The sequence below is a fragment of the Pleurodeles waltl genome, chromosome 1_2, assembly GCF_031143425.1.
Source record: "Pleurodeles waltl isolate 20211129_DDA chromosome 1_2, aPleWal1.hap1.20221129, whole genome shotgun sequence".
NCBI lineage: Eukaryota > Metazoa > Chordata > Amphibia > Caudata > Salamandridae > Pleurodeles > Pleurodeles waltl.
In genome coordinates this window covers 646,510,824-646,534,017 of record NC_090437.1, presented here as the reverse complement: position 1 = coordinate 646,534,017, position 23,194 = coordinate 646,510,824, and the positions used below count along the sequence as shown (strand labels likewise).

At 43.5% G+C, this 23,194-nt stretch overlaps 1 protein-coding gene across 1 annotated transcript in view; it reads left to right on the top strand.

Moving 5' to 3' along the window:
* The window catches only part of MGAT4D (MGAT4 family member D), a 625,903-nt gene that overhangs the window by 195,029 nt on the left and 407,680 nt on the right, over nt 1-23,194 (top strand). Inside the window, exon 3 of the mRNA XM_069242567.1 lies at nt 13,065-13,205. Within this exon, the coding sequence (XP_069098668.1) occupies nt 13,065-13,205 (141 nt within the window). The remainder of the gene's footprint in view (nt 1-13,064; nt 13,206-23,194) is intronic.

Below are 23,194 nucleotides of genomic sequence, written 5' to 3'. Positions count from 1 at the left end.
TATCTACTGCCAGTATTCTCTTCAAGACTGTACTTGAACCTTTTCTTTCTCTGTGGTGTTTTGTCTTGATGGTCCTGCAACCGGTTCAGGAGGAGTCAGATCACCTTGACTTTGATCCACCTCAACTCCTTCCCCGTCTGGCAATTGCTCTACTTGTCTCTCAGGATCACCTGCTTCTGGGAAAACCCTCCTCTGGCTATGCTCTCCTGCTGCTTCAGTTGAGAGATGTTCTCTGATACTCTCCTGGAGTTCTCCACCCTCGTCTCTCACAGGAGTAACTGAACTGTCCTCAACAAACGCCGATCAGCTCTCAGTTCCTCTTGGTTCTTTTTCTGATGCTGTGATTTGTCTCACTCTTGTTGCCACTTTCAGCAATGCTTCTTCATGATCCACGGGACTTGCCACTTTCTTCGTGTGACTTGCGTGAATCCAGTTCGGGATCCCAGTACACTTCAAAGCTGTCGTAGTTGTTAGGACCAGCTGATACGGTCTCTTCCAACGTGGCTCCAAACATGTCTTTCTCACATGCTTTCAGACAACAACCCAGTCTCCGGCTCTCAGGTTGTGCCCTGGATCAGTGACAGTGTGGTGGCCTCCACCTGCTGAGAAAGAGCTGACCATATCAGCTAGACCCTTGCAGTAATCCAACACCATATCATCTGTAATGTTGACAAGGGCATTTGCTGGTAATGCTGGCAATCTCATTGCTCTGCCCATGAGGATCTCATGGGGCGACAATCCTGTCTTCCTATCAGGTGTGTTTCTCATTGATATCAACACCAAAGTCAATGCGTCAGGCCATTTCAGATTTGTAGCTGCACACTTCTTTGCAATTCTTGACTTCAAGGTACCATTCATTTGCTCCACTAGTCCTGATGCTTCAGGGCAGTAACTACAATGCAACTGCTTCTCAATGTTCAATGCTGCACACAGTGATTTAATCACTTCGTTATTGAAGTGACTTCCCCTGTCCGATTCTAAAGAGATCGAAAACGCATATCAGTTCCCTAAGCAGCAGTTTCACTACTGTGAGGCTATCATTTCTCTGTGTAGGGTACGCTTCAATCCAGTGACCAAAGATACAGACGATCACCAACAAATATCTCAAACCTCCACACACAGGCATCTCAATAAAATCCAATTCAATTCTGCTGAATGACCTCCTGCTCTTCCAATGTGGCTCAAATTTACCACTGCCCCTTTCCCCGCATTTAATTGCTGACAAAGGACACAACAATGGCATACTGCTTCAGCGGCTTGTCTAAACTTGTGGTTGAACCAATCAATTTTGAACAGGCGAACCATGGCATCCCTCCCAATGTGTGCCTGACTGTGACAGTACCTTGCCATTTGAGGCAGCAGGCTGTTTGGCAAAGCCAACTGACCCTCTTCAAAAAACTACAATTCATCCTGTCTTTGAACACATTTCATTTTACTCCATGAACGTTTCTCCTCCTGGTCAACATTACTCTGCAACGATTTTAACTCTTCCAAAGAGTCAATCACCTGTAATGCATAACTCATACATGTGGTATCTTCTTCAGGTAACAATTCCCACTTGAATGATATACAGTTCAATGTGCAAAACCTTGCGACTTGATCCGCATATCCATTCCCCAGTGACACATAGTCCTGCAAATTTAAATCTGCACTACCTTTCGCCATGACAATCTCTTCAGGTAATTGAATTGCATATAGCAGCTCCTTTATTCTTTGAGCATTTCTCACTGGTGTTCCAGAAGAGGTCAAGAAACCTCTCTGCAACCCTAATTTACCAAAATCATGAACTATTCCGAATCCATATTGGCTATCTGTGTAAATAATGACTCTCAATCGAGCAGAAACTTGGCACGTCCTAGTGAGAGCAACCAGAACCGCTACCTGGGCAGAATACACTCCACAAAGCTAGACAGCTTCTAAGGTACGTGTAATTTTGCACACAGCATATCCTGCTCTCATTGTCCCTGTATTGTCTCTTAGACAAGAACCATCAACAAAAACAATTTGATCATTCTCTTCCAATTGTGTATCTCTAATGTCAGGTCTCGGTTTTGTGCACAACTAAGTTACTTCGAGACAATCATGTTCAACATCTTCTTCTTTATCAATTTCAGAAGTACCACTTGGAAGTAAAGTTGCCGGGTTCAGCACTGTACATCTTTTAAGTGTCACATTTGGGGTTCCCCAAATACTCGTCTCATACCTTGTCAACCTAGCACCAGTCAAGTATTGGGTTTTCGTCCTTGTCAGTAATATTTAAATCGACTGAGGGACCATTACAGTCAGGGGATATCCCATCACCACGCCTTCACACTGTGAAACACTCTGACCAACTGTGGCAACTGCACGCAAACAACCTGGTAAGGCTGCTGCAGTTGGGTCCAAAATAGCTGAAAAATATGCTTCTAGGCGATGAGCACCTCCATGGACCTGAGTCAAAACAGACAACGAACATGCATGACGCTCATGACAAAACACTATGAAAGGCTTTGTGTAGTCAGGCATACCCAGTCCTGGAGCTCTGCCCAAAATCTCTCTCAACTCAGTGAACACCTTCATTTAATCCTGATCTAACACTATGGGATCTGTAACATCCTTATGGGTCAACTTCTGCAATGGTCTTGAAATTTCTGAAAACTTCAGGATCCATTGGCGGCAGTAACCCACCATCCCCAGAAATATCCTGATATCTCTCTGTGTGGTTGGGGGACTTAGCTGCAGTATCATTGTAATCCTTTCCCTGTATATTTCCTCAACCCTTTCTCAGTTTGGTGACCCATGTACTTCATTACCTTGTGATGGTACTGCAATTTCAGTGGTGACACTTTATGGCCATATTTTCCCAAATTATTTAGCAGGACAATAGAGTCATCCTTACACTCGTCCCTAGTCTTGGATGCAATCAATAAGTCATCAATGTACTGCACCAGAGTCAGTTGGAAAGGCAATTCTAATGACTCCAAATTCTTTTTCAAGGTCTGGTTAAAGAAGGAAGGTGACCCTTGAGGAAGCCTGCACCAGCAATAAGCCTTATCCAAAATTTTGGAAATAAAAGAGAAATTGGCTATCCTCATGAAGGGGCACAGAAAATAATGCCTGTGACAAATCAATGACTTTAAACCACTCTGCATCACATAGAATTTGGAACATTATTACAGCTAGGTTGGGCACTACGGGACAACACTTGACTACAATCTCATTTATTTTTCTCAAATCCTGAACAATTTAGACCTTCTCACAGGGCTTCTTCAGACCCATTATCGGTGGGTTACATGGACTTCTCAGCACCTCTTGTAGCACCCTCTGCTTCAAAAAATCTGCAATTATCTGAGCTACTTTCATCAGGACATCTTGTGTCATGTTGTACTGTGGAAGCTGTGGAACCACTGCATTTGGTTTTAAGGTAACCTTGATTGGCTCCACTCCTTTGATCAACCCTACTTCTTTCCCTGTCAAATCCCACATGTTCTCTTGTACTGTTCCCTGCAAATCAGAATGAAGCTCTTTCACTGTGAACATCGGGAAAAACTCAATCAAGGGGTACTCCTCATTTGTAGTTTCACGCTCAGTTTCTAGGGCTGGGTCTTCTTCATCATCACTATTTGTCTGGATCTCAATTCCATCATTTGAACAAGTAATCAGACACTCTGTCTTACACAAGTCCCTTCCCAGTAAGGATACTGGACTCGAATCGCAGACTACAAATGTATGCAGTCCCTGGAAGTTGCCAATCTCAACTTGCACTGGATCTGTAATCAGGTTTGTCAAGTACTGGTTTGCTACCCCTTTGACCTGAACCGTTCTTCCTGAAAGGGGCAAATTCAGAACTTCTGCACTTCTGACTGTAGAGCGTTTAGCTCCTGTGTCCACCAAGAATTAAACTCTGTGACCCGTAACCTTTCCCCTCACTTATGGTCCTCTCTGATCTACTTCTTAAGAAGTCGCAAGCACACATGGCTCCTCATCTGAACTGTCACTCATCCATTCACCATTTATTTCATTCTCACTGTGTAACGGGAATTGGTGCACTGTGTTACTACTTCTGTCTTGTCTCTGACCTGTTGAGAAAGCATCATCTGTTGCTGCTCCATCGGGGCTTGAGGTATCTGCATTTGCTGTCTAGGTACCATGGGAACCTGCTGCTGCATTGGCTGCAACTGTGCCACTTGGGCACGGGGCATTTGCACCTGTTGCCTGGGCTGAAAATTCTGCGCTTGATTCACATTATTCTGGAAATTTGCTTTGGGACCCCCTAATCTTGATCCTCTCACATTTTGAAATGTACTGATGTCATTACCTTGCTGAACAACACCTTCCTGCACCATCATCGGACACTGCTGTTTCCAATGTCCCACGGCTCTGCAAATGTGACACAGCAATAACTTCTTCATCCCCTGCACATCATTCTGAACCACTACAGTATTTAAATCGGGACCATGATTCATATTGCCTCCACGACCCCTACCTCTCATCTGAGGCTGAAACATGACATTTCCCTGTGATTGTGGCATCTGCTGCACAAAATTTCCTTGCACTCCTGTTTGAGCTGCCTTAATCTGCATCACCATCGCCTTCTCTTTCAACTTCTTGTGCTTCAAAATCTCATCACTGCAGTATTTTGCAAACTGCCACACCTCATCAATCGGTTTAGCCTGCTAGCAAATCAAATGTCTCTTAATCATCTGACCTGTCTCAGTCATTCTACAAATCTGAACACAGAATGCAGCAGGTCTTTCGTCTCAATTGCTTTTTTGCCACTATACTCCTTGAACACCTTCAACAATCTCTCATAGTACACGTGTATCAACTCCTTTGCTTCCTGCACTGTCCTGTCAATTCTCTGCCAATCAGTATTCTTGGGCAAAATCCTTGGTTTAAAAAACTCAATCACCTTATAGTAATATTTAATTACCTCAGGAGACGGTGCACCTGTATTCTTATCTCTCTCCGGTTCACTTTTTGGCCACTCAATAGTCCTCTTACACTCGACCCATAAGTCCACTATCTCCTGTAATGTGTTCAAGTCCTCCCACAAACACTTCGGGAGCTTCACAAACCTGTCAGTCTGCCGATACCACTCCACTGGCTTCTCTCTCAATTTTGGATAATCATTTGTAAATGTCACTCCTGCTCCAAGGAACATGAACAAAATGTCCCCCTGGGATTTCCCTCCTTGGTAAGATCTTCACTGGATCTTTGTCCTGTTGTACATTTTTAGTCACTTCTAGAGAATCTCTTTTCTTCTTGTCTTTTTTCTTTACCCATCTGCCTTCCCACTTCTCTAAAGCTCCCCAAACCTGAGCACTCCGCAACAATTGTTTAAGATGCGCCTTCATTCTGGCAGACCTCATGTGTTCAAAATCATTTGCCTCAAAATCTAATCCGTAACTACTTTCCAAATGCTTCATTTTCTCAATTTCTATGCCATGCTTCTCTGCCAAATCTGCTAATCTCTGATGCATCTTTCCCACCTCTCTTGTAATCCTTGGGCATAAGTATCTCAACTCTGCTTCTGTGTAGGATTCTAATCTATTCACCCCCATTGTCCCCTCAGAGGTTCACCTGTTTCCATGCTTAATCTGACACAATTCAATTGCTCCTCGCCTTTAGAGGCATTCTGTTGGGTATTCAGCTTGTCTAACCATTCAGTCAACTGCTGAGCTGTCAGTCCCTGTAACCAAATGTTACCCGCTTGGACCGGTGGCATCTGCTGTACCACTACATTCTGTGTTTCCGGTGCCAATAATGTCAAGCTCTGACCTGCATTTGGTCCAGGTACAGCATCAGGTAGCTCAACAAGTGGATTAAGATCTAACAGTGATCTTGATCCATCAGAAGTCTGACCCACGGAAGAGACTACCTGAACTTGGTCTCCTCCTCATTAGACTCGAAGACATTGCTCCCTGTTCACTCATAAGTGGTTTCTTTTGCACAAAGAATGGTACTGCTGGACCAACAGTAATCGGCAGCGGTATTGCATCCGGGGCTGCTCTAGCACCTGTACTCTGTAGGAGAGTGACTCCTATACTTTGATTCATTACCGGAGTCAAGTCTGACTGTGTCCCTGTTAATGGCGTAAATCTCAGCATCACATGTGGCTGCACTTGCACTTGGGGCAACAAAATCGGAGTCGGCTCAGTCTGGATCAGTATTGGTCTCAGAACCACCTGCTCCGTAGGCACCACTAAGTTCGAAGTCGTTTCTAGAATAGGCACATCAGGATAAATTCTCTGTATCTGTGGCGGCTGCATCTGTCTCTGAACTGCAGGATTAGTCAACACATTAGCGCTACTTTGCACTGCACCCTGTGTCAGATTGGCATTAACCTGTACCGGACTCCCTGTCCCCACTGCCTGTGCCGGGGCTGTTGGATTCACACTAGTACTTGGACCACTCTCGTGCACCGTATACGGTGGTGGTCGGGCTCTCAGTATCTGTGTAACAAGATCTTCAGCATCTGATTCCTCAACTACTGCGGAAGACCTTCTTGCTTCCTTACTCTCGGACGGGTTTCTATTAGTCTTCCTAGTCGCTTTTTTTTCTTCCATCTCATCCTCCTGCATAACCGCTGGAAACAACTTAACATCGTGCAAAGTCACTGATCACCATTTCTTCTGTTCCCAATCCCATTTCGCTTCCACTAAAATCTTTTCTACCCTTCTCATTCTTTTGTCGAATTTCATTTGCTGTTACTGTCCAGCTACCAGTTCCTGTGCTGGTCTCGGAAGGGGCTTTGATTCATATAGCACCATCTGCAATTGCTCCAAAATCCTCCAATTAAACGTCCCATTTTCAGGAAGCGCTATACTCCCATTTTTCTCTGTCAACTTGCAGCACTGCTTTAGCCAAAGACCTGGGGCAACACCTCGCTCCTCCATTACAATGTAAGCTGGTGTATTCTCTGGAAGGGTAGGCTCTCCTACACTCGCTCTAATGTACGTATCTCCCCTGAAGGCACTTTTCAACACCTTGAAAAACGTAATCTTTTCTACTTTTGTTTATTTGAATCAAATCAGGAAATGACTTTTACTCCCAAGATTCCTTTCACCCACGTTCTCAACCAATTTGCTTTTCATGGACGGCTGCCAATCCGTGCGCGACCCTTCTCACCAACCAATCTATCCCAGCGCAGCTCTAATGACGTCACACTCAAATGTACTGCGGCTGACAAAGTACAGTGTCTTGCCCTCCTAAACTCCAATCCCCTCAAAACTAATGCAAAATATTGCGAGCACTAATCAAAAACCAAAAACAAATCTGGTGGTTTACTACAGGAAAGGTAACAGTCGCTTCAGAAACCTTACGGATTTTCACTGATGCCCCTTTCGCTTATGCAGCTATTCTTCTTTCTCGGTCTCCCAGATTCGCAGGCAAAATTCGACCAGCAAATTTTACTTTCAACTGATCAATGGGTCTGTCCTGGTGCACATAGGACTCGCCAAATCTCAGTCGAAATTTTCTCTCGCCCACTTTAACTCCCTCATTGACTTGTTGACCACGCCCGATGAACCTACTAAGCCAGACAGATTACAACATATAACCAAGTAACTCATACACTTTTCAATATACTCCGGAGTCTTAGACATCAACAACCACGTCGACAATTTTTTAGCACAAAGTGCCACACACATGTGAAGTTCGATTGCTTCCCTACTCTCACACTGCGGAGTACACACACTCCTACTAAAACTTCATTTGGAGTACGCAAACTCCCTAATTTCTCACATATGTCATAATTCACCTGGGATTTGCATAGGCTGTGCAAGCGTAACCTATTTCTCTCACTCTATCATTAGAACGCCGAGAACATACCCAACGCTAGTAGCAGGATCCAGGATCTGGGAAAGTCATTTCTAGGCTTAATGGAACATCATTTTCTCTACAAATCTCATTTTGAAAAACAAAATCTAACTGTCAATACCTGTTACTCCATATCAAAAGTCTACGGCGAGCTCCCAAAGAGACTAACCATCGGTCTGCTACCATATCTGTTAGTGCGTCTGACCATAAGAAGTAAACTTACAAGGGGACGAGAATAGGTCGATGAACCTTTTGACCCGGTTAAGATGTTCTCGCCATAGCTCCAATACATGAACAATAATCAATACACAATAATCAATAATTAGTCAAAATCAATAAACAATGGAATCAGTAAATATCACGCAGTATGACCTTTCAGCCAAGATTAGCCACACCTTTAATAAAAGTTTAGTACTTTTATTTCCCTTATATTAACAATGCTAAAGTCGTGAAGATGAATCCCTAAATCAAATGACGGCGGAAGAAACACAATCCAATCAAAGATTGAATCACAACACATTCTAAGGCAACGGTGCAAATCAAATGCAGAGTCAGTTGCAACGAAGTAATCACATACTTAGAATTCAGCAAGATAACTCGTCAAACATTAGTCCTTGTAATTAGTCAGTCGTCATGTAAATACCCTCATCTAACCCAGATTAGCATGTTGGATTTCATGCAAAAACAATTTAGAACACAAATTTAGGAAAAAACATCTAGCTAGGGAAACTATCAAGACAGTGCAGTTGGTAGCTAGAAAGAAAAGGCATAAAAATGCAATTCAGTCACATTGTCATATCTACCTGTCCACGGTATGGATCAGCAAGCAGAATCAGTCTTCGTCCTCAGGTCATCAATCAATCAGCAAAGCATCAGGCTCTCAGTCAGTGAGTATGAGCCCAGTGAGAGAATGTTGAGTCTCTTCTTCTCTCTAAAGCAGTAACTCCCCAAAATCTGAATAATGGTCTGAAGTCTTCTCCCTCTGTTGCGAGGTTATATCAAAGTCAACTAAACTATCCCCTAATTCCCCATTGGTCAATGAATCCTACTTTTATATTTTATCCAATAATATTTCTATACTAAATCCATGTATTCTAATATTTCTCTCTTCACACAAAGTTGATTGGTCCACTTTACGATCTCCTCATCATCCGGCTCGTCAGGTAAAAATTTGTTGCATCTTTATCTCCAGTCAGTGTCTTCATTGTTCATGTCCTGGGCAAGTACTTCTCACACACATTACACACAAATTGTTACATTACATTACGAGGGACGTCATCTCCTGTCCGTCGGTTCCCACAGAAAGCTTCAGTTAAGCACTTTTAATAAGACAATGGACTTTTCACAGTTTAGTTCACTCTGTCTGCATTTTGTTAAATGCTAAGAAATACAGCTTCTGCAGGAGGCCAGGCAAAACTAGGCCAAGACACTTGCTAAGTATTAATCATTAATTAGTACATTTCCTGAACACTGGCGGCCATTCTCTGAGGTCAATTTTCCAAACATTTGCATTATTTTTCTCTACGTTATTCGTTTTCTACAAAATTCATTATTCAAAACACATAAACATTCATTAATAATTTCTAGCTAAGACGCCTGCTTCAGCAGGGACAGATATGTTTCTGTCTTATCTGAGGAGAAGATGCTTATTTCTCACATTCCTCCCCAGAGTGCTCTTCTCACGTTGTCCTCTCCCTTTTCTGTTGCATTTTCTGTGCTCACAACCTCTTGCGCCTACTGTGTTGATTCCCTTCTTTATTTTTAGTTTAGTTGTGCTTTATACAGAACAGGCTCCACCAGACGAGTTTCAGAGCACTGCATAGTGCCTCTTATCAATTAATAATGTTACAACAGGAATTTATGACACTTAAATCATAGATCAGCCCTGTTGCAAGATCAAATTTACACCCTCACCTTCACTCGAGTGCTTGCATTTAACTACATGAGAAACTGCTTTACACCTATAGCTATTTCTGCTCACTACTACTGCTCCCCATATGTCTCACTATAATTTGCTAACGCTCCATGCATTATCCGATTCAACCCAGAACTATTGGCTTTGCCAGTTGCTTTTTTTATGAGCCTTCCTCACTTGTTCGTTGCCTTGCCTTTGGATATCCATGCCAATAAATCGCCCTTTTGGACTGAGACTCTCTTGTGCTATGAGTGTCTTTGGCCAAAAAGTGCTTTCCATTTAATTTTGTGACTGGTTAAAAAGCAGCCCCTGGCTAAATTACCAGGGGAAAGTATGGCATTTTCGTGAGAATCGTGGCTGGAATTAGTTATTCCCCAGTAATTCCTAATTTTAAGTGGACCCGCAGGGTCTCACTTGCGTTCCCGGTATCTCTCTCCCTGGAGATACCAATCCCCTGGAATCGGTAACTCCGGGTGGGAGGTCTACCTTACACTGAAGCCCTTGCAAAATTATAGTTCAAAGCCAAAGCCATTACCAGATATATGGACCTGCTTTCGCCTTACCCCTTCACTACAGCAAGAATGTAAACAAACGACAGAACTAAATGATAACAAGAAAAACACTGGTGGCTTTCTCACACTGATTATAGGTCAGCCACATTAGTATCATTAGTATATGTGCTCACATTTGCATTCTACTAAAAGCGCCCAGACACAAAACCTAAGCAAACACTGTGACCTCAAGCACTAAAGGCTGGATTTGATAAGAACATATAATCAAAGGCTGTTAACAGTTTTCCTGGGCTCCTTTCAGTAAGGATATTGATTTTTCTTACTCTTATCTGTTGTTGTTGCAATGGCAGAAACACCAGCGTTTACTGCCAAGCGCAGCGTTTCGAAACCTGATCATAGCATCATCACAATCATTCAGAGTAGGATTAGAAACCAAAATCAGTGCTGGCAAAACATTTAAACTGGCCCACACTGCAGGAGGCCTTGACAAGGATGGTGCTATTGGGTCTGTCACATGGGGATGATGCCAGCTCATTTAGATTTCAAAATAACCCCTACGTCTGCAGTTTACTTGGGAAATGTCAGAGTGGCACACTCGGCAGTCCAGACTACACTCTCAGTCGGTAAACACATCACTGCAACAAGACTCGCCTCCAAGCACATACAAAAAATGCCTCACAGTTTTCAGTAGCATTGGCTCTGCAGGAATTATAATGTGTGACTTACATTTTGCAATAATATTTTTGCTCTAAGAGCTTTGTTTAGCTGGTATCGGTAACATTAAAAAGCATTATAAAGACACAATTTGGCAAAGGTGTGACATAAAATGAATAGACCAAAAGGTGGTGGTGATACTGCTAGTGCAGCAGCGGCTCACATTTCGATTGAAAACAAAGCATTGGATCATCCCGAGTTTAATTTAGTTATTTTATATCATTTCCAAACTAAATGATGGAGAGATCAAAACTACGCACCAGCAATTTTAAATTCATCGAAAAAAACCACAACAAAACCCTTCATTTTCAAACCGGTCTGTGGGATCTGAGGTGACAAAAAAGGTTAGCCCACTACGAACATCATTACCCGGCAGCCCAACGCCAGTGGCCCTTGCGATGGTTTGCAGGTCAAAATACCGTAAAACTGGGACATTGCTTTTATGACTACGATGTAACTCTATACCCCTGCTGGCAGCCCCAGTGCATACGATTCCAGGGCATACTGGCTATTCACTCCACCCCCTGCAGACATTGAGACCCCTCTACCACATTTATTTTCACTCTCTCTTCTCTCCCCCCCACCCCCTCAATGTCCTGACGAACCCCCCCCTCCTCATTTGAACAGTACATGCACCCAAAACCTTACCATTGGAGATCCTACATCATTGGTTATCATATTTTGATAAGAGTGTGTTTCTTATAAAGTTTGTTTAACGGAATTAGGCGAATTGATGCGAAACACCACAGTAGTTGCTATTACTGCTGTCTCATGGATGACTGAATCTATATGTATTGCACTTTGCATGTATATCAGTCATACTTTGGTACACACTATAAGATCATTGCAATAATGTACAGCATCTGATTGTTCCTATGTTGTTAAAACCAATGAAGATATTTAAAAAAAAAAAAGAAAAAACTAGAGTCAACAGGGCCATCAAACAGCAGCTAAAATGCCATGGTAGAATATCCGGGGAGAGGGGTGGCAAATAACCACAGTCTTATTTAATCACTCACGGAATATGGGGCCAGATGTATCAAACATCAACAGGCTGTTTGCGATCGCAAAAATCCATTTTGGTATGTAACAAGTCCAATTTGCGACGACATACAGATTCGGTATTAGGAAGGGGCGTGTCAAGGGCATCCCTTCCTAATACCAAATCACATAGGTATGTATGATTGTTTTGTGACCGTGAATGTGGTCGCAAAACAATCGCAGTTACCACAAATTTCAAATTGGTGGTAACCGATTCGCAAAGGGGAAGGGGGACCCCTTCCCCTTTGTGAATGCATGCAAAAAAGTTTTTTAAGAGCAGGCAGTGGTCCGTGGGACCACTGCCTACTCTTAAAAAATTAAAGGAAAACTTTTCATTTTACCATTGCTTTATTGAAAAGCAATCACAGACATGGTGGTCTGCTGAGCCCAGCATGCCACCATCCCTGTGAATGTAGCCATTCGCAATGGTTTGCAAATTGCGACCTACCTCATGAATATCAATGAGGTAGGTCCATTTGCGAGCCCTTGCGAATCGCAGTATGAAACTCCTGGAGTTTCATACATTCCAGTAACGATTACCTAATTGCGATTCACAAAAAATGGCAATTAGGTAATAGCTATTGTGAAGAATTATACATCTGGCCCATGGTTCCTCTAAACCTTAAAAACTGAATAACCAGGGAAAGAGTTATTGGCCAACCACTAGTTTCTATCATTTAATAAAGAACCCTGATCCAAAACGTCAGCGGAATATGGTATGATACCTTTTTATGCAGCTGTGATGAAGGCATTTCATCTAAAGCAGGAATGAGGTGCACTACCTTCCTTTTGCCAGATAACCTCTGTAGGTGAAGCGAGGTCCGTATCAAACTAAATATTTAGCCATTTTTTTATTTCCTGCCAAAAGTGAATTAAACAGTAGTTTGTGATTGTTGTAAAAAAGATTTTATGTGAAAACTAGTCCAGAGTTAAACGTTGCGTATGTGAAATAATCCCTTATCTTTTATTTCAGACTACTTTTTTTAGACATAAGCTTTTTGTCAAATGAGTTTTTGGGGGGAAAATCTGCAGGCCAGGCAAAGTTATTTTAGGAATAGTAATTGCTTATTTTGTGTCTGCAGATGACTCCAGATGGAAAGACTTCAATTTCACTACAAAGGTTCCTATGCAGTTTGTCAACCTCTATTATTATTTACCTCACCTCCTGGAGCACGAAGACAGCCTGCACCCCAATATTCTCTTTGGACAAGGAAGAGCCGGAGGTGAGAACAAAACACTATGCTTTTTGCTGCGGTAAACTTTGTGTGTGCTTCAACTTGCCAATGATGGAAAATAAAATACTAGTCAGGGATGTATACTAAACAACTTGGATCCTCTACATACATAAACTTAACGATAAACCACCCCGCAATTTTTCACCCAATTATCGCAAGAATTGTATGGAATATTTTTTTTAAGATTAAAAGGGAATATAAAACGTGTTCTGATATACTACTCTGGAAAATCCAAAGAGGATAAGGTTAGCTGATTTCCGCGTTTCAGTAGGTAGAAATGCACATCAGACATGCAGTTTCATAGCCCCAGCAAAGCCTTTGCGTGAAGCTCGTTTACTAAAGCATCTTCATTGAGCCTCTCAGCACAGGTTAAGTTCAACGATCAAGCGGTATTATGTCACGTGAAGAAAGAAAAAACTGTTTCCAAATAATCCATATCTGATAACCACAGCCTAACAGAACAAATTCACTCTTCTTCTGTCAATAAGAACACACATTTATTCTACTGGAACCTGAAAGCACATCGTGTTATTTTAAGGAGTGAAAATAAATACTAGAAAACATTGGCTCACAAAAAACAATAATAATTTTTTTTTTTTAAAAACATTGACTGGTATTTATATGATAATTGCTAGCTCAAAGATGGCTCAAGAGGTTATGATTTTAGAAGATCAGCTGTCTCGGAGAGGGATGGAGGATGCTGGTGAAAGTAGCAGCAGAAGTGCACATTAAAAAGCCATAACTGTAGGAACTCGGTGGACATTACCTAAAATGATGGGAAAAAAGAAGTGGACTAAAAAAAAAGTTATCTGTTGAACCCAAAGTACAAAGAAGCATGTCAAACAAGCATTGGCATAGCCAATAGGTCTCGCCTTTAGGACCGTATAAGAATTTAGACATGCAGCACATTATCCTGGGTGCTACAACCTCTACTGTTAATTCAAGCGCCACTGGTGAACAGGCACACACACCAAAGGTTGAGCTTCTGTGCTATTTAATGAACACTGGAAATGTAATAGTAGCTTGTTATAAACAAACACAGACAAAGCCAATAGGTCATGCTAGCTTTTGGAGTTCTGAATAAAGAATTTAGTTAAACGTGAGATGCTGTGAAAAAAACAAAAAACTAAACAATAAAAAAAAGATTGCTTTCTCTTTTCAGTAAATCCATGAGGGAAAGACATTAAAGAGTGCTGAATCTTAGTGTTTTTGAAATTAGCAATAGATCCCTCATACTTTACAATGTTAGCACTGCATAGTAGCTGTCATGATACACAGTGCAGCCAATTGAAGGAGGAAAGCTATATTTTAAAGAATTATTGAATGGTCCTTATTACTTGTTTGAGCTGGTTTTATTTTCCTAATTGATGTTTAGGGGGTGCCTTACTGCATGATTTAACTGTGGGAGAACTGGATGAGGTAAACGTTTGGGCTACGGTTTTTCTCCGATTTGGGGCAGGATTGGAGTGGGGTAGATTGTTGTGTGTTGGAGTGGGGTAGATTGTTGTTGTGTATTGGAGTGGGGTAGATTGTTGTTGTGTATTGGAGTGGGGTAGATTGTTGTTGTGTATTGGAGTGGGGCAGATTGTTGTTGTGTATTGGAGTGGGGCAGATTGTTGTTGTGTATTGGAGTGGGGCAGATTGTTGTGTATTGGAGTGGGGCAGATTGTTTTGGATTGGAGTGAGGCATATTGGAGTGTTGGAGTGGTGCAGATTGTAGTGGGGCTCCTTGTTTTGGACTGGAGTGGGGCATACTGGAGTGGGGCATACTGGAGTGGGGCATACTGGAGTGGGGGAGATTGCAGTGGGGCAGATTGTTTTGGATTGGAGTTGGGCAGTTTGCTTTTGATTGAAGTGGGGCAGATTGTTTTGGATTGGAGCGTTGCAGATTGAAGCCGGGCAGAATGGAATAGGGCAGATTGGAGGGTGGCAGATTGGAGTGGAGGGATTGTTTTTGATTTGAGTGGGGAGATTTTTTTGATTGAAGTGATCCAGATTGTTTTGGATTGGAGCGGGCCAGATTGGAGTGGGGTAGATTGTTTTGGATTGGAGTGGGACAGATTGGAGTAGGGTAATTGTAATTGTAATAGTATTTATATAGTGCTTTCTACCCCTGACGAGGCATCAAAGCGCTTTTCAGAGAGTAGCACGCTACTCCGGACCCGAAGAGGAATTAGTGGTGGATTAGTATAGGGAAATATGAGTTCAGTTTTAGTATTTTATTTTATGAGTTAATTTTAGCAGACGATAAGTCAGTTTTTTAGTTGGATTTACTGGAGTAATGGAGGGATAAAGAAGGGAAGAATCCAGAAGTGTTGATTGGGAGTTTATAGTAATAGAATGAGGCTTGGGATGAGTAAAGGAGAGATGGAAGAGGGAAGAGTCTGTGGAAGGGGTCAGGGAGATCATAGTATCAGGAGAGGATTTGGATTCGTCAAGGTGAGATAAATGAGGGAGAATTTATTAGGGGTGTTTGGGAGATCATGGTAGTAAAGTGAGGTTTGGGTGAGCTAGATGTGGAAGAGGAGGGAAGCACTTAGGCAGGGTTATTTTGGAGATGAAAGTAGTAGAATGGGTTTGGAATGAGTCAGAGCGGGGATGGAGGATGGATTGATAGAGGCATGACACATGGTGATGGGTAGACACAGTAAACCTTACAAGAGAGTAAATGCATACATATACAATTTTAATTGTGAGTAAATATACATTTTGTAAACAGGTTTAAAGAGTATGTGTGTAATTTATTGTTATGACATAGTAGCGATACATATTTGCTAAAGAGCTATACATATCTAGAATATACACATATTCAGATTAAGAATATTTATAAACACAGGCATACACTGTCCATTGCTGTTTGATTATGGTGGTTATGAAGGAAAGAGCCAACTCTTGAGTAGTCCTCTGAAGACAAGATAGTTATCCATGGATCTTATATTTGGGGGTAATGAATTCCATAGTTTGGCTGCTTGAACTGAGAAGGATGTACCACCTAAAGTTTTTCTTGTATGGTGGTTGTAGGAGGCTGGCCTGGTTTGTGGTGGGTTCCTTGGGTACTTCCACCTTATACCAGGTCCAGTTATCCCTTATTAGTGAAATGTAGTAGTGTTATAACAGCCTAGGCTGATAGAGGTAGCTATAGCAGAGCAGCTTAAGCTGAACTAGGAGACATGCAAAGTTCATGCAATACCACTTATAGCTACACAGTACTTATACACAAGTAAAGACAATACTCAGTGTTACCAATAATAAAGGTAGTTTATTTGGGTGACACAGTACCAAAACTATCTTAGAGGAAATACTCCTTCTGGAGGTAAGTATTATACACAGTATATACAATAGACACCAACATAGGGCAAGTAATTAGACATAGGATAGTGCAAACAATAGGAAATGCTATAGAATGCAATGGCAGAAAATAGGTCTTGGGGGCAACACAAACCATATACTAACAAAGTGGAATGCGAATCATGAATTCACCCCTAGACAAGTGTAGTGTGTGCAGAATCCTTGGGAGAGTAAGGATACAGTAAAGGTAAGTAAATTACCCCAACTCTAAGCCCAGAAAAGCAGGAGTAAAGTACTGAAGGTTTCCTTAGGACACACTACACCTCGTGATTGGAATTATTGCAAGAACTAACCAAGTCTGCAAACAATAAACAGTGGATTCCTGGACCTGAAGACCTGGAAAAGAAGAAGACCAAGTCCAGAAGTTGAAATAAGTTCCAGGAAGGACAGGAGCCCCTGCCAACCCAGGTAAGGGTGCAAAAGAAGAGTCCCTGGTTGGATGAAGACTGCAGAAATGCACCCTAGGAAGATGCCAGCAGGTTCCTGCATGATGCAAAGGATGGCCCACGTTGTGAAGTTGGATGCAGGCCAGTTTTGGCGCTGGATTCCTCCAACAAGCCTTGATTCCGGCATAGTCACATTTTGCGTCAACTAGAGGCTATGTGGACCCAGGAGGGACCTGGGGGCCTCAACTCTGTGTGAGGAGGAAGCGGTGGCCCTCAGAGCACCAGATAGCACCCACGGGTGTCCTAGGACATTGGGACAAAGGAGGTGCAAAGTGCGGTGGGGGCAGCACTACAAAGGAAGGTCCCACGCTGCCGGAGATCAGCTCAGCAAGTTTAGCGTCGCAGGATAGAGTGCTGGGGATGTGGGCCAGGCTGTGCATGAAGGAATTTTGTAAATAGTGCACAGAGGCCTCACGAGGTGAAGAAGATGCAGTGCACAGGGGTACTATCATTCTGAGGGAAGGCAAGGTCTTTCCTCCTCCGAATTGCCACAGCAGGACTTCAGGACAGTCTGTGTTGATGGGGTCCACCCTCTGTGTTCCAAGGAGCCCACTCGTCACTGTGAGAGGAGTCTAAGAGAACCGGTCTTTGACTTAGAAGTTGCCTGCGTGAGCAGGGGAGTGAGTCTGTCACACCACTGGAGATTTCTTCGGTCCTTCTGGTGCAGGGGGAAGGCAGGGAGTCCTCAGAGCGTGCATACCATGGAATCTGTTGCAATTGCTGGCTGGAGCTGCAGTTGCACAAGAAAAGTGTCCCTTGTGTATACTTTGTTGCTGTTGCAGCGGTTCCTGGATTAGGCTGCGGATGATCGGAGGTCTGAGGATGAAGTAGTAGTTGCTGAGGATTCCTGCTGGAAACTTGCAAGTAGAATCTGAAGAGAACCCACAGGAGAGGCCCTAAATAGCCCTGAATGGGGGATTGGCTACCTTATCAGGTAAGGACCTTTCAGGAGGGGTCTTTGGTGTCACCTGCTGGCACTGGCCACTTAGAGCCCTCCAGAGTGCCCCCACATCTTGCAAAGCAAGATGGCTGAAGTCTGGGAAACACTGAAGGAGCTCTGTGCACCACCCCTAGGGGTGGGGATGGACAGGGGAGTAGTCACTCTCCTTTCCTTTGTCTAGTGTCGCGCCAGAGCAGGGACAAGGGGTCCCTGAACCGGTGTAGACTGGCTTATGCAAGGAGGGTACCATCTGTGCCCTTCAAAGCATTTCCAGAGGCTGGGGGAGACTACCCCTATCCAGCCTGTAACACCTATTTCCAAAGGGAGAGGGTGTAACACCTTGCTCCCAAAGGAAATGCTTTGTTCTGCCTTCCTGGGACTGAGCTGCTCACACCCTGTCTGTGAGGTGTCAGCAGCTATAGCTGCAGTGCAAGCCTCAGAGAGCTGGTTTGGCAGTACTGGGGGTCCACGGTGGAGCCCCCAGGATGCATAAAATTGGCTCCCCAATACCAGATTGGGAATTAGACATGTTACATGGCCATATTCGAAGTTACCATTGTGAAGCTACACATAGGTATTGACTTCATGTAGTGCACGTGTGTAATGGCATGCCCGCACTCACAAAGTCCTAGGAAATGGCCCTGAACTATGTGGGGGCACCTTTGCTAGTTTGCCCTCACACTTAGTAACTTTGCACCTAACCTTCAGCAAGTGAAGGTTAGACATATAGGGGGTTATTCTAACTTTGGAGGAGTGTTAATCCGTCCCAAAAGTGACGGTAAAGTGAGGGATATACCACCAGCCGTATTACGAGTTCCATAGGATATAATGGACTCGTAATACGGCTGGTGGTAAATCCGTCACTTTTCCGCCACTTTTGGGACGGATTAACACCTCCTCCAAAGTTAGAATAACCCCCATAGTGACTTATAAGTTACTTAAGTGCAGTGAATATGGCTGTGAAATAGTGTGTGCATTATATCATGCAGGCTGCAATGGCAGTCCTGTGTAAGAATTGTTTGAGCTCCTTATGGGTGGCAAAAGAAATGCTGCAGCCCATAAGGATCTCCTGGAAGTCCAATGCCCTGGGTACCTATGTACCATATACTAGGGACTTATAAGGGGGGGTCCAGTGTGCCAATTAGAATTGGTAAATGAAGTCACTAGCCTAGTGCCAAATTTAAAAGCAGAGAGAGCATAGCACTGAGGTTCTGGTTAGCAGAGCGTCAGTGACACAGTCAAGCACTACTGACAACACACACATTAGGCTACAAACTATGAGCACTAGGTCCTGGCTAGCAGGATCCCAGTGAGACAGGCAAAACACACTGACACACACTCACAAACAGGCCAAAAGTGGGGGTAACCATGCTAGAAAGAGGCTACTTTATCACAGTGGTGTTCTAAGGTGGGGTGCCAATTGTGGGGGGTAGATTGTTTGGGATTGGAGTGGGGTAGATTGTTTGGGGCTGGAGTGGGGCATTGATGGGTGACACTGTATGTTTTGATAAAAAAAAAAAAGAGAACCATGTTCTAGCCACTGAGACGACAGCCTTCTAAGTAAGTACTGGGAAGAGGAAGACAAGAGGAGGTAATGCAAGAGTAATGGAAGTAAATAGGTAGCAGAAGCAAAGCATTCATCCATGTTTGTAACAACCAATTGTATTCGTACACGTTTTGTTATTTTTTTGGTCACTTGCTGTAGAAAATGTGCTGTGTGTGCAAAGGAGAGAGATAGTGTGTGTCAGTGTATGCGTGTAGGGAATAATGTCACATAAACATACATAGGAAGTAGCTCTCCTCACTTGGCCACTTTTGAACCCCCCATGTGAAATCCATCATATGTGCCTTATAAAGTGCCACCATGTCACTCGAGCCTCTATAGACCCGCTGTAAGCAGACAAGGCTAGAGTAGAATTTGGAAAATACTGAAGAAACACAGGGAGGATGCCTTGTGCATCACAGTTTTAGGGAGGACCGCAGACTGACGCTCTGCATCACAGTAATCTCAGGAGCACCTCCATCAGACAGCGGTTCCTTCTAATATGCTACCACCTCGTGCACAACTGAAGGATCCCACATAGTCTCCAGCTTTCTCCTAGCTGTCCTAACTCTTACTCCCCTTCAAGAGTCCCAGGCCTTTTAAAGTTGTGTCTCTCTGGATCTGCACCGAACTCTATTAAAATAGTTAATTGTCAAACGTCACACCTGAATATTGCTTGCTTCACATGACCACGGCTGGGAAAAGATTTAACGTGAAGGATAAACTATTTTTAGTGGCAGATAGAGCAGGAAAGGCAACCATGCACATCTGAGGCTGCCCAGGGTGTAGGTATGTAGGAAGAACACAAGCTGACATTCTTTGTGCGTGGTTAATGGCGGTCAGGGGTGACCGTGGGAGCAGCAGGCATCACTGGCACTGGGAGCAGCTGGCATCACTGGGAGCAGCTGGCATCACTGGCACTGGGAGCAGCTGGCATCACTGGCACTGGGAGCAGCTGGCATAATTTTCACTGGGAGCAGCTGGCATCACTGGTGTTGAGCCATAGGCCTTCAAAACAAGCAAGGAGATAAATGGTTCCAAAGCCTTGCATGAACGCGCCCAGCTTTTGACTAAAGATGCCTCCCAGTCCTGGCTATCTGCAGTGTGTTCAGGTAATGTTTACCTGTCTCTGTGAACACCAATAACTTTGGGATTCTATTTTAACGGAACCCTTAAACATTTCCAAAGGCTTTCACCTAATTTTTGCTCCATCGCACACCCTGAAATGAAGTAAAAAGCATTACATTAAGCGTTGATGACATTTAATTATAGTCACAAACCAATGAGTTACATCTGAAATCGTTTAGTAACGCTCTCGCAAGCACAGAGCTTTGATGTGATGTTTACTTGTAAACATACTGAGAGGCACATGTGCTAGCCTGTCTGCAGTGCACAACGGACATATTACAATGCATGGGGCTGCCATGGCAACGCTATCTAGCGACGCAAAGTTTTTCCCAGATGAGGAATTTTCAGAGTGACTAAAGCCGAAAACAGCACAAACACCGGCTACTTACATTTGCTCAAGATAGAAATGCAATAACCTTTGTTATCCCAAACCTGTGCTTGATAAAGTGTCACAAAATGTGTATCTTTCAAAACAAAGAGCTTGAGGTGTCACTCATCACTCACCACATAAAGCTTTCGTTGTCACTCATCACTCGCCACATAAAGCTTGCGGTGTCACTCATCACTCGCCAGTATTTCCAGTCCCATTGAATCACTTGTGTGAGTCCCCGTTTGAAGTAAACCCTGTTCATTGCCTGGTGAACAGCGCGTGCCCTCATCCTGGTGCTGTCACGGGATGCCCCGGGTGTTATTAGGTGGCACTTAGCAGCTGCTTCACGCATTCCTCTAAAGAGTAAATACTTCAAGCGTGCGCGTGCACTTGCAGGTTCTTGTCTTCTAGCAGTTGTGAAAGCCTTCTTGCGCGGCTGCAGAGATTGCCAGCCTCTAACTACAAAGAAAACTCCAGTTCTGGTTGTGCAGTAGACCTCTGGGTTCTTTGTGGCACACTCCTTCCTTGGTCCAAGAGAAATGGGAACTAGAACACTTTTGTACATGAATGACAGATGAGGGGGGGATGTGCATTATCTGTCAGCATTATTAGAACCTATTTTGCTTGGCTCTCGTTCCATGTGTTCTTATCAGGCTATCTTCACCTGCTGTCTACAGTAATGCTTCTTAGAACAAAGTCATTTCCAGACTGAAGCACCCTCAAAAGAGACACAACAGCGCCACCTTACAGTGGTTAGGAAGAGAGACAAAAGGCTGACCGACTTCTAAAGGACACTTTACGCTCTGCCGCTATTGATATCGTGCTAGTAGCTCCTCCTTCCAGGTCCAGAATAAGTGACGTACAGGACTCTTGCAGAGAGATAGAGAAAGAGAGAAAGACATACACTCACTCTCTTTCTTGCTCTCCTTCTCTCTCTCTCTCTTTCTCGCTCTTTCTCTACCCCCCTCCCCCCTTGAGGCATGGGCCAAACTCTGAGATACTCCTAGTTAGGCACACATAGCAGGGTGCATGACTGGGCAGGAGTACACCATGCAAGAGAGACAACATCCACTCTTGTATTTGATCTGGATGCCCAGTTCCCCCACTTGATCTAGTTTCTTCATTCCAATATGCCTGTTTTCTCCCTTACTCCGGGGTTTGTTATTCTTCCTCTCACCCACCCCTGCATTTTCCTGCTGCCTGGTCTCAATAGTCCCTTACTTCTCAGCCATGCTTTTCCCTGTTCATGTGAAGGGTTTCTGCTCTACTTTTGGGGCCTTCTTTTGCCTGGGTCCAGGCTGGCTTTCTGCTTGAGAAGAGATTTGTATTTTCAAAATGCTTCTGGGTCCATTTGTGAGGATTCCCTTTGTTCACCCACGTTTTTTCACCTTTGGCAATACATCAGACTTCAGATGAATTTGTTTTTTTAGGTGTGTGACAACTTAAAAGGTCTCTGAAGCTCTGGCTCCTTGGCCTAATTTCAGTATATTCAAACGCTGTCACGCTCACACTGTGACATGCCCGTTGTTCTCCTACAGATCTTTCGCTATGTTTTTTTACCATGTTCACTGCATTTTTGTAAACCATTTGATACTAGTTCCTCTCTACTTTATTTAATCTTCAGGTTTCAAGTTTACATTTTATACCTTCATGTTCTCTTCCTGGCATCTTTTCTGGCATCAGACCATTTTTAGGTCTGGGCTCTAGACAGCGCACATGCGCTGTCTGGATCCGAGACATGCTGTATCTACTTCCGGGCTTACAGCCCACACCTAGGCTTGCTGTTGGCTTGCTCCATCATTGCTCTCCCAATTTTTCTCACCATATGTGCCTGCCATGCATTTGGCATGCCTCTTCATCTGTGTACTCCTCCCTGAGACCACAGGTTAAGTGCACAATCCCTCCACTATCCCTTATTTTATTACCAATTTAGGGACTTCTTTTTTCTTCATTTAGCAGCCCTCCTCGGGAGAGATTGGGTTTTAATCCGCTCTGTTTGCCGTTTATTTTTTAATTAATTATCCCATCCCATTTTCCAGCTGCTCTTTCCAGTATTGGCTGCATATGGAGAAAGGCGGTAGCAACAGGTCACAGCAGTGTCATGGTTTCGCTGTGGGAGTATGTCACGTTTATAAAGTGCATATTTACTGGCTTCCCACGGAACAACCCTGGATTGCTTTAAAAATATATTTATTAATTCAA